This window comes from Stegostoma tigrinum, chromosome 2 (assembly GCF_030684315.1).
Source record: "Stegostoma tigrinum isolate sSteTig4 chromosome 2, sSteTig4.hap1, whole genome shotgun sequence".
NCBI classification, from domain to species: domain Eukaryota; kingdom Metazoa; phylum Chordata; class Chondrichthyes; order Orectolobiformes; family Stegostomatidae; genus Stegostoma; species Stegostoma tigrinum.
This window is the reverse complement of record NC_081355.1, coordinates 101496988-101524642: the sequence shown is the minus strand read 5'-3', so window position 1 is coordinate 101524642 and position 27655 is coordinate 101496988. Positions and strand designations below refer to the sequence as shown.

The window sequence follows — 27655 nt, the reverse complement described above, 5'->3', positions numbered from 1 at the left end:
TTAACATAAACATAGTTTCTGATATGATATTTACATCCTCTAAATAAAGCACAACAGGTTAAAAAGACCTACATTGACAAATATAAGTTTTAATCAAGTCAATTTATGTTCTGATAAAATGTTCAATGGAGACATTTTTACCAAAGTATGCAACCAAGTAGGCTGAATTAAAAATCTAATTCCAGAGTCAGCCAGGCCACGCATTTTCACCAATGTATAAAGCAACAGTATGTGATTAGTGTAAGGTACAGTATTATACATTGCTTACAACTATGTTCAAGTATCAAAACAGAACAACATTAATGCATTAGGGACACAAACCTGGGGCTGGTTGGAAACATCCATTTATGTCAACATGATCAGGGGGCATTGTTGGATCAGAGCTATAGCGTAAAATTTCACTGTCTTCTCTCTTGGGCATTCCTTCATGCTGCACAGTTAACAATAAAAAGGGATGAAAAGTTAATAGAATTGCTGATTTCCATTTAAAAACAGAATGCTTAGTTTATGGTAGATACCAAGCGTATTAGAATGACTTGCAATGTCACATTTTGACTCCTTTACTGCATGATGCAGCCCAACCAGTTTGTACTTGACATTAAACTAACATCTCTTTTTAGGCGTTGGCTTAAATTGCCAAGAAGAAAACTTCTGTACAGTCTTAAATACTGTTAAAAAGCAATACTTAGTATGGTTCAATGATGCACTTTACTATTTGATTAACCTTAAGCAGATAATGAAGTAAAAATAGAAACCTAGCTGAGCTGCAAAGTCTACTCAAATTATTTGAATTTATATTAAAGCTACAAAATGTTAATTGGTGGAAATTCCCTGTTAGTTCTCAATGGACCGAAGCCTCAAACAGACATGATTACGGTTATGTGTCAATATGATGTCAATGTTAAGACAGTTTTATCAGAACACCCATTGATGTAACTCTCAATGACTGGAACAGAGAGGAATAGTGCAAGCATTTTTCCAGTAATATTCTCACTTCCTTTCCTGAAGGCATGGCTTTGTGCTGAGGTACAGTCCCACAGTTGTCAACAAACATCCAAGGCACTTTACCAAATTGGCTATTTTTGTACAGAGTGATAAGACCATAAGAAATAGGAGTGGAAGTCTGATGAAGGGTGTAGGCCCGAAACGTCAGCTTTTGTGCTCCTGAGATGCTGCTGGGCCTGCTGTGTTCATCCAGCCTCACATTTTATTATCTTGGAGTGGAAGTAAGGCCATTCGGCCCATCAAGTCCACTCCGCCATTTAAATCATGGCTGATGGGCATTTCAACTCCACTTCCCTGCACTCTCCCAAATGATGATTGGTGTAACATTGCTATAAGAGCCAAATATGCTAATAAGCCAATGAGGGGGATGATATTACATCCAAACATAAATACAAACATTTTAGGAGCAGGAATAGGTGATTCAGCTCCATAAGCTTGCTCTGCCATTCGACAAGATAGCTGATTGGATTACTCCACATACCCACTTATTTTTTAGTTACCTTTTTAATCCCTTGCTTATCAGGAATATGTCAACCTCTGTCTGAAAAATATTCAAAGACACTGCTTCATTGTCTTTTGATAAAAGTTTCAAATGGTGTCAGCCCTCAGAGGAAAATATTTCCCATTCTATCTGTCTTTAATCTTGCTACAATTATATAAGGCACTAGTGAGACTGCAATTGGAATACTGTGAACAGCTTGGGCCCCTTACCTAAGGCATATATATAGAGTGCTCCTAAGATGCTGCTTGGCCTGCTGTGCTCATCCAGCTCCACACTTTGCTATCTCATATATTTATATATATTGGCATTGGAGGTAGTCCAGAGAAGGTTCAATAGGCTGATATTGGGACTGTCTAATGAGGAGAGGTTGAGTAGATTGGGCCTGTATTCATTGGAGTTAAGAAGAATGAGAGGCAATCTTGTTGAAACATACAAGATTCTAATGAGACTTCACAGGGTAGATGCAGAAATATTGTTTCTCCTTATGGAAGAGCCCAGGGACAGAAGACATAATCTCAGAGTAAGGGTTCGTCCATTTAATACATAAATTTGCAATTTCTTCTCTGAGTACAAAGGACAAGAACAAAAAACAATACAGTTCGGAAACAGGCCCTTTGCCCCACCAAGCCTGCGCTGACACATTTTGCCCTTCTGTACTAAACTTCACTTACAGGATCTGTATCCCTCCATTCCCTTCCTATTCACGTATTCATCCAGGTGCTTCTTGACTACACTATTGTGTCTGCTTCCACCAATATCCCTGGCAATTTGTTCCAGGCACTCACCATCCTTGGTGTGAAAATCATGTCTTGCTCATCTCTTTAAACATCTCCCCTTGCATGTTGAACCTGTGTCTCCTAGTAATTTATCCCTCCACCCTGGGAAAAAAACTACATACTTTCCACTCTATCCATGCCATTCACAATCTTGTAAACTTCTATCAGGTTAACAAAGTGTGGGGCTGGATGAACACAGAAGGCCAAGCAGCATCTTAGGAGCACAAAAGCTGATGTTTCAGGCCTAGACCCTTCACCAGAAAAAAATTCTGATGAAGGGTCTAGGCTCAAACCGTCTGCTTTTGTGCTCCTAAGATGCTGCTTGGCCTGCTATGTTCATCCAGGCCCACACTTTGTATTCTTGGATTCTCAAGCATCTGCAGTTCCCATTATCTCTGGTCACAACTTCTGTTAGGTTGCCTTTTAACTTCTCACGTAGTAAATCTATTTAATTCTTCACTGCAGAAGGCTCCAGAGGCCTGGTCATTAAGTGTATTCAGGGCTGAAACAGATTTTTAAATCAGTAAGACAATCAAAGCAGCATTATCACATCAGCCGTGCTCTCACTGAATGGCAGAGCAGACTTAATGGGCTGAGTTAGATACTTCAATGTAGAATTTGACACAGTCAAAGTTAAAGATTAAAGGTTTTTTCCCATGAGTAACATCATATGACCAAAGAACACTGGTAAACATGCCCTCCAACATAAAAGCTGACATGGAAGCTAGTGCAAACATGGGTACTTCTAGAAGCTTGAATCTTGAAGGGTATTTACCTGCATTGTTTTATCGTTGACATCCAACGAACTACAACAAAATTATTGCATGTAATGATCACCCATCCTTTGCATTGGCACATTCACAATGAAATACAGTAATGGTAATACTATGAGGAAACCATAAAGTTTCACCTGCTGACCATCGATGGACCAACAATAGCAGGACTACCAGTGTGTACACTGTGAACATTCAGAAAATCACCAAGATATCAATCATAGCAAAACAGGCCAAGGATGATCATACTGCATCAGTGCAGGACACGCAACTAATATACACTGATTCAAAATGACAGGAAACCTCAAAGGTGATGTTGTATTGCACCTCAGAAAAAATGCAATTCTTCCAACCGGCGCTACCAGAATTAAATTTCACATATTCTCAAGTTCATGTCCAAAAAATGCTTAAGAGTGAGCTGGACAGTATGGAGCATAATTGTATACTTCTATTACATGCCTGCTAAAGAAAGATGGCACAATCAGATTGCATTTTGATCCAAGGCATCAAAATCTTTCTAAGAGGAGACGTTGACACAAAATTCCAACATTAGAAGAACTGAATTCCAAATTCCCTCAAGTTAAATTTTCCTCCAATGTGGATGTCAAGCATGGATATTCAGTTTGCAGGTTCAGTTGTCAAAAAAAATCGGTAAATTACTACTTTGAGAACAACATTTGAAAAGAGATTGCTTCCAGAAATTACCTTTCAGCCTACAGGTCAGTAAGGATCTGTTCCAGCAGCATATGGAGAAAATGTTCCCCTAAGTGTTAGTATTGCTGGTGATATTGGTCATATGTAAAACTTAACAAGGTCATGAACAAAATCTACAATGGTGGCAGTATGTGGAGAATGGATCATCTTCAGAGGAAAGAAGTTCTAGGTGATAGTAGGTCATGTCTTTTTTTTTTGGTTCTTTCTATTCAAATTATGGGATATGTCCAAACCCAGGCACACATGCCTGTTGTGATGATACAATGGCTTTAAGAGGCGTCGTTTGTCCTTTTTTTTAATGAAACGAGGTTGAGGCAGAAGTATTGAGTGGTCTGCTTCAAAGTCAGTTAAGTGAACAGCTTGCGAGGTCTTGGAGATAATGGGAACTGCAGATGCTGGAGAATCCAAGATAATAAAGTGTGAAGCTGGATGAACACAGCAGGCCAAGCAGCATCTCAGGAGCACAAAAGCTGATGTTTTGGGCCTAGACTGATGAAAGGTCTTGGCCTGAAACATCAGCTTTTGTGCTCCTGAGATGCTGCTTGGCCTGATGTGTTCATCCAGCTTCACACTTTATTATCTTGCGAGGTCTTGGAGTTTTTTTTTAAAGTTGGAACAATAGCAGCAGCCTGAATGGGTGGGGTCATGTTCCCAAAGAAGTAGGATGTAGAAACATTCACTCCCTTCTCTGTTGTCCCTTCCAACTGCTGTAATTGCTTGAGAGACAATCTATTTACTGCATTCGCCTTTGCCAAGGGCGTATTTATGGGATGTTACTGTATTGAAACAGTTAATTAGTAGCAATTAATATTTATATTACTTTGTTAAGTATTTTGATAGAGTTACAGTTAAGCCAATTCTTTTCTTTTATTGTTATTTTGTCTGTATTTTAATTTTAGTGTATGAATAAACTATGTCTTGTTTTAAGTCTGATAGTTTGATCAATTGAATTGCATCCAGAGAGTAATGCCTTACACTTACCTTTACAATAAGAAAAAAGTTAGGGTCTAGACTATCTTCTTAATATAGCTTGAAGGGTCTGGTCTATAACACTACTCCCCAAGTTAAAGAAGGCCTGCAAAGATGTCTTAGATGTTCTCAGTTCCTAGCACGACACATATAAAATGTTTCCAACAAAGTATTGTCATCAACACAAAGCTCTTATGGAAAGATGTACCCTTTGGAGGCCAGGAGGTCCATCAGTACATGTTTGAGGTGCTCACACAGGCATTGTCAACAGAAGAATGTACTATGACACAAGACATTCCTGGAAGTTGATGCATCTCACAAAGTGCAAAACAACTGAATTTGGTTTCAAAAGTTCATTGCCAGCACAATCCAATTATTCCAACATAGAATGTGAAACACTTTCTCTTATTTGGTAACACATACCTGTTTAGTATGCAATTTACTGCAGAAAGGATTAAAAACCACCCAAAATGATTGGCCACAAACCATTGACAAGTACACCACAACTCATGAACAACTCATCCTAAATATACAGCAGTCGTTTATGCCAGGATAAAACTAGCACCAAAATTGTTACCTCAAATGCATTGAACATTTGACTAATTCCGAACAAGGGTGTAGAAATTCCTCTTGACTCACAGATAAACACTATGGATATTGAGGTGGAAGACGTGCTCAAAGTCAATCTGGTGATTTTTGATCAGTGCAAATGCAGCCAACCTCTGGAGGTAATGGAAAGTTATTGCAGAAGCATGGCCTGACAAGATGAAAGAAGTGCCAGACACTTTCAGATGATTTTAGCCCTACAGCAGTGAATTTAAGAAGTCTCCAGAGGTATAATTTTTAAAGGGAATTTTAAAGAGAAACAAACTTGTATTTGAATGCTTTTGCCAGGAGATTTTTTCATTGCTACAACAGCAACATACTGGCATAGAGTGAACAAGACATCTGGATTAGAACATGTATTGGACAAAGATCAGCACTGACATCAAGAGGGCACTGCTTTGTGTAAAGCATGCCAAAGTCACTGACCACAGTAACATCAAAAACTTCTTTATTCATCAATCTCTTGTGCCAAAATAGTGAAAGACTCGTTGGTTGATTGATTGATTTATTGTCATGTCCACTGAGGTACAGTGAACAGCTTTGTTTATGAGCAGTACAGGCAGATCATGCTAAGCAATGATATACAGATCAAAAAGGCTTAGAGGCATACAGGTTACATTGCACAGGGTGTGCCCTAGGTGAAATCAAAATGAGCAAGATCAGCATTATTTGATGCTAGACAGTCTATTCATCAGTCTAGTTATGGCCAGAAAGAAGCTGTTTCTGAACCTGATGGTGCATGTGTTCAGGCTTCTGTACCTTGTGCCTGATGGAAGCGGTTGTAGGGCAGCATTACTGTGGTGCGACAGCTTTTTCACAGCAGCAAGCCACGTAAATGAAGTCCACGGATGGAAGGTTGGCTTCCATGATGGTCTGGGCTGTGCACACAACTTTCTGTAGTTTCTTATGGTCTTGGGCAGAGCAGTTCATCACAGGAGGCTCTTATTCACCTGGACAATATGCATTCACAGGCACATCTGTAGAAGTTGGTGAGGGACCTTACAGACATGAGATAATGGGAACTGCAGATGCTGGAGAATTCCAAGATAATAAAATGTGAGGCTGGGTGAACACAGCAGGCCAAGCAGCATCTCAGGAGCACAAAAGCTGACGTTTCGGGCCTAGACCCATATTCCGCCTGGGAACCCTGCAGCCATATGGTATCAATGTGGACTTCACCAGTTTCAAAATCTCCCCTTCTCCTACTGCATCCCTAAACCAGCCCAGTTTGTCCCCTCCCCCCACTGCACCACACAACCAGCCCAGCTCTTCCCCCCCACCCACTGCATCCCAAAACCAGTCCAACCTGTCTCTGCCTCCCTAACCGGTTCTTCCTCTCACCCATCCCTTCCTCCCACCCCAAGCCGCACCCCCAGCTACCTACTAACCTCATCCCACCTCCTTGACCTGTCCGTCTTCCCTGGACTGACCTATCCCCTCCCTACCTCCCCACCTACACTCTCTCCACCTATCTTCTTTACTCTCCATCTTCGGTCCGCCTCCCCCTCTCTCCCTATTTATTCCAGTTCCCTCTCCCCATCCCCCTCTCTGATGAAGGGTCTAGGCCCGAAACGTCAGCTTTTGTGCTCCTGAGATGCTGCTTGGCCTGCTGTGTTCATCCAGCCTCACATTTTATTACCTTACAGAAATGCCAACTTTCCTGAGCCCCCTGAGGAAGAGGCATTGTTGTGTCTTCTTGACTGTTGTATTTACGTGGGAAGTCCAGGACAGACTGTTGGTTATTGTCAAGTCAGGACAACCCAGCCAAACCATCATCTGCCCAAGTTCTCAGAAATGCAGAAAACAACCATCCCAGAAAAACAAGGGAAAGAGGAAAAATGGCACATGACTGACATACTCATGTGAAATTGCCTGATCTGTGCAGAGGGCAGAATGCTAGAGTTACATATTTTATGCACAGAACCGGATTACCCAGGTTCAAGATATACATATTCAAGATGTGCAGTTAGTCGAGATTCTATTAAGTCACAACACCTGATGAATAACAATGAGAAATAAAACAGAACTCAATGTACTCCATAATATTCCATCACAAGAACCAACACTCTAATAACATGCATGATACTAACTCACATATGAGTTGAGAAAAATAACAGCTGCAAAGTCCAGATCTCCAGAAGGATACACCATTACAAGACCTGGAAGGATTGTCAAACTGCTTATATGTTATATATAGATAACACAGTGTGGAGCTGGAGGAACACAGCAGGCCAGGCAACATCAGAAAATCTTCTTACTATTCTCTGAGTGAGTTATACGTTATATAATTTCTTAGATTCAGATATTTCAATTTTCTAATGTTTGTTACTACGTAAATTGTTTTGCAACTACCCAAATATATACATTTTTTCACTCTGGGTGCTTGTAATTTTACCTTGGAAAAAGGGGATATTCATTATTGCTTCAAGAGCTGTGTTATTTTAAGAACAGTGCATGCTTTTAAACCAGGGCGAGGATGACATTAACAAAAACCAACAGCCATGAGAAGTCTAGCAGCAGCATACATGACTGAAGGTGCCCAGTAACTACAAATTATCAGTTTGTCTGATGACAAAATCTATTTGAGATTTCCATGTAATTTGAACCTTGCCAATCCACTATGAGACTGATAATTCTCTGTTAAGGAATATAATTCAAGAATACATAGTGATCACATAATCAATTTGCATTTGACAGCACAAAAGATCCAGCTATACAGATGTGAACAGTTTTTAGGTAATGGGATTGAGATCAAAAGTGGGAATCATTAAGATTTAGTTTCAGATCAAATGGCATTGATAGTAGTAAATAAATAAGTAATCTATGATATGCAGAGGAACAAGCTGATAAATATCACATTTAAACACAATCTTCTTGTCATGTTAACAATTGTGAAGCTTCAGTCAGTAAAAGTAAATGTTATGAACAGTGTTACTGATAAGTACCATGTAGCTAAAACTTCATTAATACAACAACTCTAATGTATTGCATCTCCAAAATGACAGAGCACCTGTCTGGATAATTGATAATTGTTTTGACCAGTTAGTGGTTGGAGCTAGAAAGAGTTGCTGTTACTTTCCAAAGCTAATTCATAAAAGCAAAGAATAACAGTTTGTAAAAGTTTATCAGTTCATTTATCAACAAATAGGAACAAGTAAGTTCAATACTGTTGTAGCACAGAGAACAAAAAATAAAGGTAATTTTTATTGTTTTGACAATTTTTCTAGAGATATGACCCAGTCTTACATACTGTGATATTGGATGCTCACATACTGTATCCTTCTAATGTATGAAATTGATATTTGCAAGTAGTTTGTTGAGTTAGAATATTGATATCTGCATCTTAAAGTCAAAATAATTTCCATTGAGAGGTACAGGATAACATATCCTTAAATATGAACACTTCCTCCTATTCTAGATAATGCTCAGTAAAAGGCAACCCAGCTAAGATGCATTTTTAAATTTGCTCTTACTATTAGATCTTATAAGCAAAGATCACTCTATTAATTTTTGAGAGATTTTCTTTGTATCATTTTTAATTAACTCAAATAGTTATTTATTAAATGACCTGGTGTTGAAAAATTCAATTAAATGACTTTAAGGTTTGCAATAATGGAAGTGCTAATTTACCTAACTATTGTAAAAACAGGTTTCTCTAAACCTTTAAATCTATCTGAATTAATTTATTAGGTTGATGGAGTCCAAACAGCTTGGTTAAATTGTGAATATTGCTAAACTAATGAGTTCTAGTGTGATAAATTTTCTATTAATTTAAAAAAGTGCATCTACTGCTTAACATGATTTTCTTATCTCTGCTGATAATTACTGAAGACAAAGGAAATTGGAAACATGATTTTGATTTTCCACTTACGCCATTTCTGGGAATTAACGTTGATGAGTTGTTGCTTGTCATACTCTGTTGGCAAAAAAATCACAAGTAATGGGTAAATGAGAAGAAACATTGGCAAAAGTCCTTTCAATTAGTAGATTATGCTAAATTAGAATCTAGTTTCTATTTGCAGAATGAAAACATTATGTAGTGTGTGGTGACCTGATAAATCAAACCAGCAACAACAATACATTGTGATGCGCAGGACTATCAATATCAGCACTTATAGTATTGATCAATAAACTAAACTGCAAATTAATGATAGAAATTCATGCAACTGTAATCCTCAGTGAAAATTTATCATGAAAAAGAATCTCTGAAAGCCAGCCTGAGTCATGCTTATCAAATTGTTACACTCAGTAGGTTTATTCTTAAGAGCTTAACGTGTAAAAGTTCTAAAGCATAAATATTAAATGTTATTGATCAAGTTATCATTTCCCTTTGCACATGAAAACAATTACTCGATAGTATGGAATTGAAAAGATAACATCAGGCCAGAGGCAGAAATACCTATTCATATCTCCATTGAAAGGTTTGTGGAGAATTAAGCAGCAATACTACTATGACAACAATACTGAAGGCCTATCGCCAAATATTAAACCACTGAACCATGAAGTTAAAGAATGAATTCATCACTTGCCATAAGGTCAAGTTATAATTTAGCAATTTAAGTTGGAGATTTAAAATGACTGAACAGGCAATTAGGGTTGAAATGACAATATACAGATATTGGACTGGAATTTGTGTTGAGAGTAACCACAGGGCTATCAGTGCTCTATGTTATTAAAGAATGAACTGAACAGCAAGTTCTGGTGTCCTCACACGTGCAGTTAAATGCAGGATTTGATGTCCAAGCTACTCTGTTCAAAGGTTTGTGAAAATGATGCTGAGAGACTCAGTGTTCCATCTTACAAAGGACAAAGAGTAGGGGTTATCACATGATTGAAAACTGTTAAACTTGCCCGAAAATTTTGACTTGTGTCTAAATAAGCTTTTAATACCATGATAGGTTTTCATTACTACCATACTACCTTTCAGGCTCTGAGGATGAACATTTACAAATGAGGGGAGCCATTTCTCCACCATTTAATCATAATTGGAGATTTAAAAAAATACACTTTTTAACTTTTGTCTTTATTTATTATATCTCAGTTTTAATACTTGTCATTTTATTTAACTTTCAGCGCATTAAATTATCTATTTTAGCATACATTTCCTGTTTAAAAGGATGCTGCTCAATTTAATTAAGGATTAAGAAACACCATTCCTTGCCCTGCTAACATAACTTTCACTTCCTTTGAGTTCAACATGCACAGGAATAACATGCAGGGGATGCTGTTTTCTTTTGACATTTTAACTACTGCAGCCTAAACCGTGAGACTAGAACATGGAAACGCAGAGACAGTGAAATTTTAACATTCCATACAGATTCGTAAAAAAAATTAAGACTATAATTTTCTTTTCTAATAAAATTGTATTGAATTATGTTTTAAAAATGTGCAATTACTATAGAAAAAAAATTACACTTCCTTTAAGAAGCAATAATCAAGACTACCACTTTGTCAATGGGCAACAGTTAGTGGCCTTACTAGCAATGCTCAGAATCCATTAAAGAGTCTGAAAAAGAAGAAACAGTTCCTGCTCTTGGCATTAGGTTAAACACAATAATGATAGACATGCAAAAATGATGCTGTGAAATTGATTCACAAACTGAGAAACCCACCACTGATGGACATAACGGTGTCCTTGATGTGGAAGGACTATTGAAGAATCCTGGGTGAGGAACAAGATAGTCATCAGCATCCACAATATCTTCCATTTCTTCTTCTTCCATTATCGTACGATAAAATCGTGAGTTTGTTGGGCTTGGTAGATGCATGTGATCATCACCCTAGCAGAATAATTAGACTATTAAAACGTTTATCCTAAATTTGGTGCAATTTTTATACTTTATTCATTCATGGGATGAGGGCATCCCTGGCTAGGCAGCATTTATTGCCCTTCCCTAATAGTCCAGAGGGCGTTTAAGAGTCAACCACATTGCTGGTGGATCTGGAGTCACATGTAGGTCAGACCAGGTAAAGACGGCAGTTTCCTTCCCTAAAGAACATTAGTGAACCAGATGGGTTTTTCCGACAATTGAAAATGGATTCACGGTCATCATTAGGTTCTTAGTTCCTGATATTTACTGAGTTCAAATTTCACCATTGGCCGTGGCGGGATTCAAACCCAGGTCTCTAGAACATTATCTGGGTCTCCGGATTAACAATCAGCGATATTATCTGGGCCATCACCTCCTCCTTAATTCCAATTAGGAATTACAGTTTATTTATGCAATGCAGGCAAAGTAATGTAACTCCCCAATCTTTGACAATGAAAAGACCACTTTAATTTTTTTTATTTCCAAAAGGACACATCCAAACATCAACTTCTGTGACAATGTTCCAATCTTGATACAATTTATCAAAAGAAATCATCAAATATATCTGCCTTCAGGAATAAGCACTCCTTGAATATTCTCTCTGGGAATCAACTAAAATAATTAACTACAGTATTTGATGTGATCTCCGTACTGTTAGCATGGACAGGCGATTCACAGTTTGTAATCTCATGCTGATAAACTTTTTTAATTTGGAGCATTTTAGAAAGTTTGAAAGCTGCATTATTGTCTTACTGCTACAAAGTACAGCTACTAACTAAGCTATCAGGGTATAAAGATCTTTCCCCAAGCACAACTTCTGTACAGTTTATACAATACAATTGTCATACAGAATTTCCTATATAGAAATCACATTAAGATTTTCAGAAAAAAAATGAAATGATCGTCAGTATCCATTTGTCACAGTTCGAAAGCCATTAAGCTTTTGCCTGCCTGCTAGAAGTTTTGAAGATGAATTTGCCTTCAAAGCAGCAGCTTTCTTTGCTATTATAAGAAATCTCTGATTTACAAGTCCCTTACCTGAATTACAAGGTAGCGTGATGGATCTCGGGCCATTCGGGAGAATTCAGAGGTCAGCTCACGGAATCTAGGCCGACTTTCTGCATCAATCATCCAACCTAATTTGCAAAGATAATTTTGCTCTGAAGTCACCAACAGAAATGTATAATCTTAAATTTCACAGAATAAAGCTCCTAGTCAGCACACATTACAGGTACAATTCTGATTCTCAGAGAAAATATTCAATTACTGATTTGTCAGCAAAACAACCCAGTGATCCAACATGGAGTTCTTTCCACTAACCACCTACTTGTGAAAAATTAAAACTTACATAATAATTACCCTTCTTCATCTAGATTCAGCAGTTATATGAACGATCAAAAACATGAAGATGCATTGATGCAAAGTCAAATCCATTTTCATTGACATTAAACTTGTGTCATGAATGCACCATTGAGCATAAACACAGATTCTTGAATTATAATCATTCATTTATCAGGATTTATTGTTGCATGGATACACAAGGGAATTTTTCTTTTCTGGTGAATGCATTTGGATTTTATTTATTGTGCTGAGAAGAGGAGAAAGCAGGGTGGTTGGATCAAACATCATTAAGCTTAATCTAATTAAATCAAACATTGCCATATAGCTTGAGAGTTTGATCTTAAATTATGTATGTTCAGGAACAAATTGTTAAACTTTTGAAAATCATGGCAAATAGTGCGATACACAGGACTAAAAACAGCGAGAGATAATGGGAACTGCAGATGCTGGAGATTCCAAGATAATAAAATGTGAGGCTGGATGAACACAGCAGGCCAAGCAGCATCTCAGGAGCACAAAAGCTGACGTTTCGGGCCCAGACCCTTCATCAGAGAGGGGGATGGGGGGAGGGAACTGGAATAAATAGGGAGAGAGGGGGAGGCGGACCGAAGATGGAGAGTAAAGAAGATAGGTGGAGAGAGTGTAGGTGGGGAGGTAGGGAGGGGATAGGTCAGTCCAGGGAAGACGGACAGGTCAAGGAGGTAGGATGAGGTTAGTAGGTAGCTGGGGGTGCGGCTTGGGGTGGGAGGAAGGGATGGGTGAGAGGAAGAACCGGTTAGGGAGGCAGAGACAGGTTGGACTGGTTTTGGGATGCAGTGGGTGGGGGGGAAGAGCTGGGCTGGTTGTGTGGTGCAGTGGGGGGAGGGGATGAACTGGGCTGGTTTAGGGATGCAGTAGGGGAAGGGGAGATTTTGAAACTGGTGAAGTCCACATTGATACCATATGGCTGCAGGGTTCCCAGGCGGAATATGAGTTGCTGTTCCTGCAACCTTCGGGTGGCATCATTGTGGCAGTGCAGGAGGCCCATGATGGACATGTCATCAAGAGAATGGGAGGGGGAGTGGAAATGGTTTGCGACTGGGAGGTGCAGTTGTTTGTTGCGAACTGAGCGGAGGTGTTCTGCAAAGCGGTCCCCAAGCCTCCGCTTGGTTTCCCCAATGTAGAGGAAGCCGCACCGGGTACAGTGGATGCAGTATACCACATTGGCAGATGTGCAGGTGAACCTCTGCTTGATGTGGAATGTCATCTTGGGGCCTGGGATGGGGGTGAGGGAGGAGGTGTGGGGACAAGTGTAGCATTTCCTGCGGTTGCAGGGGAAGGTGCCGGGTGTGGTGGGGTTGGAGGGCAGTGTGGAGCGAACAAGGGAGTCACGGAGAGAGTGGTCTCTCCGGAAAGCAGACAGGGGAGGGGATGGAAACAGCATTTGTTTTACTCGTTATTCTTCCCCCAATTTCCCGTGCTCCTCTAATCAAAGCACAAAAAAATGCTGGAGAATGATTTCTATCTGCATGCTCTCTTCAGAAAGCGTAGCAATTCCTCATGGGTGAGCTTAGACATGAGGCGTCAACAGGCTATTTGGCATTGCAACACATAATTTCTGCACAAATTGATTAGATTGCTGTATTGTGGTACTGAGGCTAATTGTGGTGAGCTTAGTATTACCTCTTGATACCATTCAAGCTAACTCATTAAAATCACGGATTAGTAAATAGAATTTGAATAGTTTTTAACAAATATTATTTTCAAATACATTTACAAAAATACAGTTGGGAAACAAAGATACCTCAATTGTCATACCTGCAAGTCCCAAACAACAGGTTAGATACAACAAGATTATTGGTCTAAACAACTTACATTTAACCATGATCATGTATACATCAATTGTACAGATTGGAGGCTGTGGCAACCGTTCTCCTTTCTCCAAGATAGATGGGATTTCACAGGCAGGAATTCCATCGTAAGGCTTAGACCCAAATGTCATTAGCTCCCAAACGGTCACACCTAAAAGAAATAATTTAGTTCTAAACAAGTAAGTTCTAATCACCCCTGAATCTATGTATAGTAAACAATTGACTTCTTCATCTTCCCAGTTCAGGGATACCAAAAGTGGCCGAGGTTACTTATCTCCAATGCTTCTCTACCTTCAGTGAGATAGCTAGTGATTAAACTAGCTATTAGTCCTTCAATAATGATATTAAGATTGGAGGTAAACTGGGGCGATTAACATAATCTATGGCCCTCTCTAAATGGTGACAAACTGTTATTTTTTAGACGATTATGTACAAGCTGAAATATTTGTAAGCTAGCAAATGCACTCTTAGCAGGAGAGCATCAAAAACTTAGATTCTGGAGCATACTAATTCCATTAACTTACTCTTGTTACTAAGCAATGGTATCTGGGATGATTTGGCCATGTAATCAGATAAATAAATGCAGTATGCCCAAACACATTCTGTGGGAAGCAGACCACTGAGCCACTAGCTTGTTGAACTTTCACACTTCCGTCACATGTACACTTGAAAGTGATTTATGGACATAGAAAACATCGACACTGATAATGGGGTGACATTAACTAATGGCTCTCACCTTTAGAGTCTAACTGTTTCAAAGGGCATTGGAAGAGGTGAGTGGAAACAGAATGTCAGCAAGCTGAAAAGAGGGTTCAGAGAATAGAAAGGCCATTAATCCTGTACCTTCAGAGGCGCTGTCTTTCTCTGCAGCAAATGTGGGACAGAATGCATTGCCTGAGTGAGGCTCCTGAGCCAATATAAGTGATGCTTAATACAGTTGAACACCAGGGCGCAACCCAGTGTTTCAATAGATAGCAGACTACCACTTAGTAAAGCAAAAGCTACAAAATACAGTCAGTACAAAAGAAATCACAATACTTTCTTTCAAATATATTTTCATACACTCCATCAACTAACAAATATTTCCATAAAACAACCTGTTTTAGACAATACAACGCAATAAATGAGCAATCTAATTCTGTTATTAACCTCACAGAGACCAACTCTGAAGACTTGATAAAATGCATTCCTGGTTTTGCATATCTAATAATGGATGATTAATTTCATTAATATCAAGAATAAAAAGTCTCTTGTCTATCTTTCAGGCTAGGCCATCCCCAATCAGATTGTTTCCCAGCACTCACATCTATTGCCTTTAGAACATACATAGAACATTGAACAGTATAGCACAGAACAGGCCCTTTGGCCCACTATGTTATGCCAACCTATTATCCTATGCTAAGATCAAACTGCCCTGCATACCCTTCATTCTACTATCCTCCATGTGCCTATCCAAGAGTCACTTAATTGCCCTGAATGTATCTGACTCCACTATCACCGCCGCCAGCGTGTTCCACGCACCCACCACTCTCTCTGTAAAGAACCTACCTGACATCTCCCCTGTACCTTCCTTTAATCCAGCTCCTTACATATCAACCCCTACTTAAAATTCTAAGTCATGCTAGACTCCTGAACTTCCAATTATCTAAATTTTACCCCCCCCATTCACTATAACGTATTTGCCTGCTTGTCAATCTGCAGGCATATCCCCTGCATCTCCAATATTCACCATTACCTTTGACGCTATTGTTCTAAGGAAAAAACACTTACTCTCTTCCATTCTGCTCAATTCCACTGATATAACTATTATAATAAGATAATATAACTAATATTTACATAATGATATTACTAGTTTTCACATTTTATTACTTCAGGCCATCACAATCAAGGCTTTTTGAAATTCAGTCATTTGCAATGTAAGGAAATGTTACAGTCAAAATTCAACAGCAATAAGATAAGTAAATACTTCATCAAGGCGCTAATGAGTTCCATTGACTAGATGACCAGTATGTGGTCCGGAATAGTACCAAGAATACAGAATCTATTCTTGTTCTGGCTGATCCACACTTGAAGCCTGTCTCTTTATCCTATCCCACAATAAGTGACAGGCAATGGAAAACCATCCCTAAGAAAACAGCTCAGGATCAAGCAGACAATAAACAAAGGATCTGCCTTTAAGCACAATATCATCATAAAACAGTTATAGTAGTGATCAGTGAGAAAGGATTGGTTAAGCAGGATGGTTAATAATGGATGATTAATTTCAGAAGAACTCCATTACTCACATGGGAATTTTTTTAAAGACGAACTGTGGAGTTTAGATAGGATATTGGTTTGCTATATTATGTAGAGGACTGTGGGTAGATTGTTGCAGCCCTGGAGGTGGAGTGGGAACTCAAGTAGAAGGGTGTTGGCATCCCACTGCCATCCCACCTAGCCCAAATTAAGTTCTGGTCAGGAAAACCATGGGTAGACCCTCACACGAACTGAGGCCTTTCAGTAGATTATTAATGACCAGATAAGAGGCTGTTTCCAATGAGGCAGCAATTATCTCCATTCCAGGCAGGATGAGAAAGGATTGGCTCACCCAACTGGTAGCCAGTACGCAGGCTGTCAGATGAGGGGCAATCCTTACTCAGCACTGTTTTGTGCAAGATCGGGAGGGGGATACGGATGTAAGGCGCAGAGATGGCCGCTGACAGCCACACCACGCTCTTGCTTCTGAATTCCCTCACGCCTCTCATTGTGACCCCAACCCCATAAACAACTCCTTCACCCTTCTAGCTGAGACCTCAGCCCTCAGGGTGCTGGGCATCCTCCCAGTAGTAACCGTGGCAAGTCTGCTGAGGGTAAGAGATGTCGTCATTTCTCTGTGTGGGCAGGATTCCTGCTTTCAGAAAGATGACTTTGGAAAAAGCGCCCCTCCCGTTGCCCTCTGTTACCTGATGGAAAGAAAACTTGACAGTCTTTGCTCTGAAAATGTGGGTCTCTCATCACTTTTTCAGAAGTAAGTGACACACCCAATGATCTTGGCCTGTAACTTTGAATTGGACTGGAGCATCAGCCTAAACTTTGCATTCACTTACATGGGCTTAAACCCACAAATTTAAGTGATATCGCTAAGGCAAGACTCATATCTTGAAGATGATTACACGTTTTAGGTTTAAGAACGATACCACTTAACCAATGCTGATAGTTAACGGAATATTTTTTGCATTTTAAGACATGATTGCCATTAAGACTTACCATAACTCCAGATGTCACTCTGATGGGTAAATGTCCTTTGGAGGATTGATTCCAGTGCCATCCATTTGATGGGTAACTGCAGAGAACCAGATGATAATCATTTCTAATATTTAACAGCAACAACTGAACGATTAGCTTGAAGATCTGATTGTGAAAGGGTTTCATATATTGAGCCAGTCCAGAATAATGGGCCACAAACTCAAAGTTGGCCTGAGGTAATTTGGGGGTAAACTCAGAATTATTTTTCACACAAATGAACATGCAAGCCAGAACCTCATTTGCATTGTCAATTGTGTTTAAATGTTGGAAATACTGCACAGAGAAACTGCATATACAAACACTAAATCAACTGTTGTCTCATTTAACGGTTTGATTCACTAAAAGGATATACTGTTAGGCTTTTTTAAAAAATTGGTATTGTGGCAAAATCTAACTAATTTTACAATCAGCTCTCTGGCCACAATCAGAGCTGTGCTACTTTGCTGACTTTATGCTGCAAGGTTACCCATTCAATTACCATTTTGTGTGACGGCTGGTCAATAGTCATTGCTTATTTCAAAGTGAATCTACGACCAATGTTAAGTTACTGTAGTGTCTAATTACAGTGGAAGATGTAGTATATCACTGACCATCAATAATTAATCAAGACACCTGTGCTCCATTCTAGATTGTTATTTAGCGATATCAGTTCTTACTTTTCCACCATCTTCATGGTATTCCTTTTCATCCACATCCAGGAGCCTGGCGAGTCCAAAGTCTGTAATTTTAATGTGATGTGGTGTCTTTACCAGAACATTCCTTGCTGCTAAGTCCCGATGTACCAACCTTCGCTCTTCCAAATAGCTCATTCCCTGTAAAAATCAATTCAAGTTTTGTGCTGTAATATTTTATAAATCAACTTCAAAGTTGTTTCCATTAACTCCTCAACCCAGGAGATATAAAGATAGCTTACTGCCCCATGCACAAACTCCCCACTGGCATGATTCTATCCCCTCCATCGCTACTACATTGGGCTAAACCAAAGCTGACTCTTGATAATATTCGATGTGTCCAAAGACTTCAGTTTCTTTCAGTTCATTCATAAAATGCTGGTGTGAAGTCTCATTTCTGACTTGATATATGCATGTATGGAGAAATCTTAGATCATTATAAGTTTAACTGCAGTAAGTAAGTGTATACCTGAGTGCTGGAATAGCTTTAAAATATGACAAATTATGAATAGACTTTAAATATTAATGAGCATTTGATGCATCACCTATAAAATACTAAAAGTATGCCATCGAAACATGAGCTCCCAACCCTATTGCTATGATAAAATCCGAAAGAACTGCAGATGCTATAAAGCTTTTTGTTCCTATTCCTTTGATTGTGTTTTGGTGTCCTCCCTCTCCTGGATCTTGGCAGGCTACCCTCGTCCTCAAGCTTTTAGCAATATCTTAGGAAACCCTTAACCAGTGTACTCTTCCCATCTGAAAGTCTACCACTACGACAACGAGAATCATATGGCCCTTGTATCCAGGTGGAAATGCTGATGAGATATCCTTCAGATCCCAATTTGATCATGGAGTTAACTAAACAGTTTCAAGCACAGCTGCTTACAACCTAACATTTTCAATCTGACTTTGGAAGCTCAGGCTATGTACTGTTAGCACACATGTTGCAGCCATTGTCTTTAAATGTACATGCACTGCACATTCTTTCCAGTGAAAAAAACCTGGGCCCCTTTTAATCTCTAACAAACCACTCAGGTTTGTTGTAAGGCAAACTGTAAAACAGTCACATGAACCTCCTCATTTACCTTAAATTAAAGATACAGTCCCAAAATGTAAGAATCCCATTAGCCTCACAAGCGTAACATTTTAATTAATATTGAATCAAACTGACAGCAATGATTTTCATATTCAAATTTACAATGGCTATGACAGCTTTGATGCCATTTTTCAAATTGACATTTGAAATTGACCTTATTCTAGGCATTGTAAAATCAGGTAACAGCAATACTGCATAAGTTGTAGTATGTTATCGTTGCTACCCAGGCTTGATTGCTGCTCGATTTACCCTGAGGGAAAAGATAATTAGCTTGGACAGCTGAAGATGATGAGGGCAGCAAGTTTGAACATAAGATCACAGCTATATTAGACATGTTAAAATTTAAATCTAATGTGTAAAAATTATGCCAACAAAGGAAATGTGTGAAGGGAACAATGCATCAACAGACAGAATGCACCCAATTTTTGCTTTCACATATACAGTTGAGTTACCCATTCCATACCAGGTGAGAACTGCAAAATATTTGCAATCAAGTGGTAACTTTATTACAGTAAAACTTCTTTAACTACTAGAGTTCTAGTCATCTTTTCTCCAAAGGCTTTAACACACTCAAAACTGTTCAATCCTGTAAAAGCTATGAAGAAGCCGCTGCAGTACAAAATCTAGGAATATGAAGGGTCTGGTTGTGTGATTTGTTACAGAATGTGTGTTTAATTGGGAGTGGTTATTTTTCTGCAGTTTACATGGCAGGTTTTCTTCTAATGAGCTCAAGGTTTATTTGAGGAATAAACACTCATATTTCCTTGAAATTTGTCAGTTATCATTTCAACATCCATCAAAGAAAACAGCATCCTAATGACCAATCTTGTTCCATGACCAAACCCCTGTTTAGGCTTCAAGTTTCATAACAATATCATAGTTGGTCTTTCCAGGAGTCCAATGTTGTGCACTGGCATGTCCATTGGGATTACAGTGTGCAACCATAGTCCCATTCATGCGTTCCTCATCCCTTCTATCGATTTCATCTTGTCCCTCATAGACAGAATCTCTCCAGCCAAAGTAACTTTGTTCTTGGGCTCCCCTGAACCTCCACTATTTTTGTTCCCCATCAGCAAAGCACCACAATTGCCACATCAAACTGTTTTCATCGACTGCTACCAACATTTGCAGCCACACATGAATCATGCACTCCATTTGCCTGTGCATGTGCCAGGCACCATCCATCAAATAAATCCACCAACAGAAGTCTCCTTAAACCAGCCAGACCAACAAAAACTGAGTCTTATTTTCACAGGTTACGAGAAAATGCATCATTATGAACAACTTAATTTTGTTTCATTGTTACACTTCCACAGTCAATTTCAGTCATGAAGTGTGACTGAATTCCACTTTTACCAACAAGAGATATATAAATATAAATGATATTATGTCCCAAATAAAGAAGTCCCAGGACAGTCCTAACAGACAACTGCACTTATGGGATATCAGTTGAGATGAATCTCTGCAATTTAAATATCCTCAATTGCATATGGATTTTGCATGACCACACCACTTGTAGTGAACAGATTATTTCAATTTTCAAGCAATTTGAAGCATGTAAATATACTGAGTAACTTGAAATCTATTAATGTTAAAGCTTAATGCTCTGTGCAGTGTGCCAATAATCTCCCTTCCTCCCAAATACAACTTGAAATCATATATTCGACTCATTTTTATAGATCTCTGGGTATGTGGGACAGCAGGCTGGATTCAGAATGATCCCATCCTAAACACTTCTTTTTTCATTCTTTTTGATGTTTCAAGTAAAGCATTCTTGCTAAGCTAATCAACTGCATGGCCAATGAACATCCTAATAGGTAACATACATCCCTGTTCCATGGTAAATAACATGTGCACATGGCTCATGGAAAGTATTTTAAAGCACTACACACTAAACAAGAACAGGCTTAGCACAGTAACCAAATTTTAAAGGGAATACTGCTCATTGTGGGGTCTAATTTTAAAACTAATAAACTGTCACATAGTGGCTCTGTTGATGAATCAGTTTCCTCTGAAGCAATACCTATGATTGCCTTTTTGAAAGCTGTTAGAACCATAGCTATTACATGCTACAAAAATACTCCTCAATCACAGTATTAGGCCAATTTTCTTCTGTTCTGAATGCACATGGCTTCTTAAAAATAGATGCAAAAGAGACAAATGCATACTACTCCTTCACTCCCATTTTGCTTCCCCTTAGAAGTGAACACATACCTATATACAATGCGTACTGTGCCTACACCTGAACAATACTCAGTATTGTAATTATCATTGAAGAAAATGTTAGGCAGTTGGCATTAAAATGTCATTTTTCACATAGTTTAGAAGACACTGCTGAATTCTGAATTCCTAGACTCAAAACCAAATTGCACCATGTCATCAAAAACAAGGGGAATATGTTTGTATTCAAACTAGTGGTGGTGGCGCATACAGTTTCTTCAGAGAGTGCAAAGTGAGATGGCAATATATACTTTTTACGTGTGTGCTTAGCCTGGAACAATGGATGGCGATGGCACGGGCTCCTACTTTCATCAAATGATCAGGAACCTTTCCCACTTTCATCGATTGCCATTGGCATCAGTTAAAAGGCTTTGCATGTTGATATTCGAAACATTTGACTGTGTTATGGACTCAGGTGTCATGACCAGCAGATCCTGGGGTGGAACTCAAAGTCAGAGTGTTTCTAGTTCAGAGGCAGGGATGCTACATGCAATGCAGCAGGGCCTCCCAATTCCAAGTAGATATATTCTCCTCCTGTTTTGTATGTGAAGACATCCAATTCATTGTACAGTGATACAGAAAGGCCACCTAGTAAGGCTAATAGTTCTCTCTGTATTGCGGCAGCTGACTCCTCACTGAGGCCTCTCTCTAGAACATTGTCTAAACACACATGATGTTCCACATAAACATACCGCACTCTGGCTGAACCTGATGAGTAAATGTATCCAAAAGCTGAAAAGCATGTTTAATAGACACTTGAATCAAAGATGGCAAAGTTTGGAGGGAAAGGAATACCACAAGTGCAAACAATCCTTGCACAAAGGAGCAAAGGATGCACTTATTGTTAAATATTTTTCTGACAAGCTACCTTCTTCATAAAAAAAAGTGGTCTCCTTTCTAAGATTGACCTTTTTAACTGTACATAAACAAATTTTAAAACCTAGGAGTTGTTCATTCTTCATGCAGTAATAGCTTATTAAATTACATCTTAAAGTTGTTTAAAATGTTAAAATGAAGGAGCTGAAATATCAATTTTTATGGATGATAGATTTTGAGAGAAGCAGTTGCTGTTCACAGAAAGAATGTTTTATTGCAGTTAAATTATCCTTATTTAGTAGGTCTGCTCAGTCTTTTTTAATGGAATCTACGCCCCAAGAAAAATGCACACAGAATAGTTTATTTTTATACTCTTGCCTGGAACAGTTGATATTTATTGGTCTAGTCCACTGTGCAAACTGTTGGGTGGATTACATTCTGGTACCTGATTTATAGTCATATTGTAATCCCACTTAAGCTTACACTACCATTTGTCACTGGTACTACCACTGAGGGATCAGCACAATTATTCTGTTCAATGTTTGTGATGTTTTCCATTTCTAGTCTTTTCAGCTCTTACTCTTTTTTCACATAGTAAACTGGATGAGGCTTGCAGCAAGAAATCTGACACCTCTCTCAACCCATATGTTGGCCTTATATCCTTGAATTGGGTGGCCAGTTTCAGTAAACACCCAAGGGTTCTTGGCAATCATGTCATCTTGTCTTGCGAGTTTTGATTCTAAGTGAAAAATCTTTTTCTTCTTTAACTTCAGTTTTCTTAACCAGTTTCTTCCAGGCAAGGGTGCCTTTTGATAATGATAAGACCATAAGAGATCATGGGATAATTAGTAATTTTGTCACTGCCTCTTGTAGATGACGGGAACTGTTGCCCTTCCCATTATGAGAATGCTCTCTCCTCCATAACTTCTTCATGCTGCCTGTGATTTCTCCAAATGATAGGGATTCAATTTTTGGATAGTGATTCAGGAATCACACTGATGGATACCCCCACATAATTGGGCTACAATGCCCGGAGAATGTTCATTGGACATCCTTGTGCTTCTTATGGTATGGATGTCTACTAAATTCTGCTGCTACTCAAAAGCCATTTGCAGTGCCTGCTGTTTCCTTTCACCAATATTTTGTGACTTGCATTGGCAAGATGATCCCTTTTCTTGCAGCTGTAGCACTCTACCCTCACAAAGTGACCATTCTGTGCCCAATGTTGGCTAAGACATCAGTAACACTACTTTGGAACTGCCTTTGTTGGCGTCTTCAGTTTACTTATCTGCACTGATTTACTTTAGCAGATCACTAGCAGTTGTCAACCTAGCCCTCTCAGGTCACAATCTGTCATATTCATGGATGATACTGAAAATGCCAGAGAACTTCAGCAGGTCTGGTAGCGTCCGTGGGGGCAGAAACAGAGCTGATAGGTCCAATACGACTCTTCTTCAGAATACTCTCTCACTGCTTTCCACTTCTGAAGAACTCATCCTAGACCTAAAACATTAATTCAGTTTCTTCTCCACAAATACTAGAATACCTTCTTGGGTTTCTCCGGCATTCTCTAAATTTGTTTCAGATTTCCAGCGTTCACAGTATTTTGCTTTTACTCATGAATATTTTTGTTTGGCAATAATGTCAAAGATGAGATAACACAGTATGGAGCTGGGGGAACACAGCAGGCCAGGCAGCATCAGAGGAGCAGGAATGTTGATGTTTTGGGCCGGAACCCTTCTTCAGAAGAGTATTTCCAGACACGTTTTTCTGGAGAAGGGTCCTGGCCTGAAAAGCCAACTTTCCTGCTCCTCTGATGCTGCCAGGCCTACTGTGCTACTCCAGCTCCTCACTGTGTTATCTCTGACTCCAGCATTGGTAGTGCTTACTATCTCCAATGTCGAAGATGAATTTTGGTAATACCATCTATTTATAGTGAATGCCTTCACTTTTTAAAAACAAACAAATCTTTCCAATATGATCTCTCTTGAAATTGTCTAAATTTGCAATGAACAGACAGCTTTCTCTAAACCATGATAAATTCTTCAATATCCTCATTGGGTAACTGATTCCATGTTCCAAATCAATAGCCTTTAGCAATCTCCAGTGGTTTGGGAGTAATGTTCCAACTTAAAACAGAATGTCTGATAGCTGTGTGTCTCTTGGTTTAGCAGGGTTGAACAAATGTTTTTGAACGTTTCCCATACTTCTGACCCTGCTTCAATCAACAAACACCTTTTTCCTTCCTTTCAGTGCCTGATTAATACTCAGAGTATCAGGAATATCTAGAATTATTAGCAATAGTGAAAACCAGCTCAAGCCATTCCACACATGCACTTAAAGACCTTCATGTACCGATCTGAACCAAATTAACCCACCTGCAGTAAGTTATCGATGCAACTCAGGCTCCATATCAATCCCAAAAGCAAAATTGCTGGAAAAGCCCAGCAGCTGTGGCAGCATCTGTGAAGTGAGTTCTGAGGAAGGACCACCAGACCTGAAATGTTAACTCTGTTTTTAACTTTACAGATGCTGCCAGATCTGCTGAGCTTTTCCAGCAACTTTGTTTTTGTTTCTGATTTACAGCATCCATAATTCTTTCAGTTTTTACTTCATATCAGTCTGTTGTTGACATCTGTCCGACCTCCTGGATTGTGAGCAGTCTGCCCCAACCGTGTTTCCCATGGTCCTATTAAATTCTCCCCATTGCACAACCACAAAACAAGCATTTGCTTGAGCAGCTTCTCTGTGCAGACTGTGCCATTAACTACAGAAACCTCTGCTCAAAACTATTGACATAGCAGAATAGATTTATTATTGATTGCTCTCCTGAAATAGAGTCCAAGTTCCTCTTCACGTGAAATCATTTATAAATCACTGTGTTGTTTAAAATAATGCGAAGAAAAATCAGACAACAATTTTCTTGTTCAATGACCATCACCTTGGACATCTCTAAAGCCAATTACAATGCTTGATGTTATGTGCCTCAAGACAAATTGAACATAATTATAGCTAAATATAAATAAAGCCATGATTTGTGGATACACACTTTTCCTCTTAAATCATATGATCCAGACTGCAGTTTATGGCTTTAGTTTTGCTGTTGACATTGATCTTTATCAAAATCTGACCTAGTCTTCCTTAAAACCACAGAATTGTGAATCTCTTTACTTACCTCTAAGATAAAAGGCATCAGATTGATACAGTCTGATATGTCCTTCTCAAATGTGGGTATAGGAAAATTGCATTCATCTCATACTGCTTTAGAATTGCTGACTGAAGGCAGCTAGGAGTGGAGTTTTTTTTTAATTTCTTTCGAGGCATTACAAATTTGTTTCCCAGTGGAGGCTACAAGTGGATTTAGCATAGTTAATTCATAAATACTTTAAACTACATACTGGTATGTTGACCACTTAAGAGGCCAGGACCATATATTTATGCACAAAATGAAAAGCTTGCCAATGAAACTACCTTTGCTATCTGCACACACCAGTTGAGAAGATACTGGGAACCAATATGTTCTTTGTTTTCTCGAATATAGTCCAACAGACAGCCAAAAGGCATCAACTGTGTGACGAGTTGTACTGTCGAAGTGAGACAGATACCCAGGAGTCGGCAGACGTGGGGATGGTCGACACTTGCCATTACATATGCTTCCTGCCAATAAAAGAGCAAACATAAAACAATAACATGATCTTCAACACGTGCCCTAGAATTAATCAAACAAGGGCAAAACACAACAGTTCCGACAGTCCCATTACATTTTACAATGGATATGTTCTCATCTGTGTGCTGCCCTTGGTGATATCATTTGAAAACAAGACAGGTCCAACATGTCCAGCAATGGGTGAGCACAATTGTGCTCCAGCTAAATATAAGTAAGGCTGAAGCCATTGTCTGGTCACAATCTATAGACTCAATCCCTCTCTCAAAACTAATTGAGGCTAACCCAGACTGTTGTGTTCTTAGATTGGATTCACATACTGTCAGAACAACTCATAAGTCATCTATAAATAGTTGGCAGGATCCAATTCCAGAAGTCCCACTCACATTCTCAGAGCCCCCAGTTTTCATTGCTGCAAGGTAAAAGTGCTAGTAGTGAACCCACACTCTTCACTTCTGACCTGACTGATATATTATTATGATACCTGATAGGAATGCATCTCCTATCATCCCACTTTTTTGTTACATTGGGCCCATTTCTCTTTAATGTGTGGTTTAGGGTTTTAAGAGGAGTCATGGGTCATAGAGTTAAATCAATTCATAATTGCTGCTTGAATTGTAACATGCAACAAGTTCCATTCTCTCATCACTCACAAACTTCTGAGATATTCCTCTCTTCCAGTTTGACTCTTGCACATCCCCGATTTTAGCCATCAGTTGCTGAGGACCGAAGCTCTAGACTTACATGCTACCCTTCTCTACCTCATTTACTTCCTTTCCACCTTTATGGCAAACCTTGAAGCTTCTCGTTTGGCTAAGCAGTTGGTCATCTACCATAATATTTCTTTATGTGACCTATTATCATATTCTCTTGAATAATGAAGCACTTTGGAGCCTTATCCTATCTCCAAAGCACTGAATTGTTCTGGGGTTTATGGCATATTAGCAGTTCAGCCACAGTCTCAGCATTTCTAAGCTGAGGGCAAAATATGCATGTGCACTTGATCAATATTCATAAAGACAGGGCTCTCTCTACAATACTCTCCAACACAAAATAAGGATCTTGGCCCTCATCACTAATGGCTCACCTATGCTGAATAAGGAAGCAGGCAACCATCAAGTCTTTTGGTCACAACCACTAGAATTGTAATTTAATTGTGTTGTAAAAGATTTGGGCAAGGGGTTAAAATATTAACTCAGCACCCCATCTTGATAAATGCAATAGTTTGCCACAGTACATTAAATGAAGCTTAAACGCATCAGGTTTTCCACAAATCAATAGATGTCTTAATCCATGTCAAGCACATAAAGTTTGATTAATGTTCTGTTAAATTCCGATTGCCTTCTTCCATAAATCGTTTGCGTTTTTTCTGACGGTCTCCTGCAATGCTGCTTTCAGGCCATCATTCTGTGCTTGTATTTGCTTATCCTGCAATTTCTAACTGCAGTGCACAATGACCTTGCTGAATTATGCCTGACATTCCTATTAAGCCCTTCTGAGATTTCCTTTGTAGCAATTAATTTTTGGACAGGTCATTGGTAAAATTATGAAGAT

General features: G+C 39.0%; 1 protein-coding gene across 1 annotated transcript in view; it reads right to left on the bottom strand.

Annotated features, from left to right (window-relative positions):
- egfra (epidermal growth factor receptor a (erythroblastic leukemia viral (v-erb-b) oncogene homolog, avian)) overlaps positions 1 to 27655 on the bottom strand; it is a 275066-nt gene that overhangs the window by 5224 nt on the left and 242187 nt on the right. Inside the window, exons 20-27 of the mRNA XM_059638086.1 lie at positions 25909 to 26094; positions 18288 to 18443; positions 17593 to 17668; positions 14351 to 14497; positions 12194 to 12291; positions 10958 to 11125; positions 9217 to 9261; positions 322 to 430 (exon numbers count right to left, since the gene is read on the bottom strand). Coding sequence (XP_059494069.1) covers positions 322 to 430; positions 9217 to 9261; positions 10958 to 11125; positions 12194 to 12291; positions 14351 to 14497; positions 17593 to 17668; positions 18288 to 18443; positions 25909 to 26094 — 985 coding nt within the window. The remainder of the gene's footprint in view (positions 1 to 321; positions 431 to 9216; positions 9262 to 10957; positions 11126 to 12193; positions 12292 to 14350; positions 14498 to 17592; positions 17669 to 18287; positions 18444 to 25908; positions 26095 to 27655) is intronic.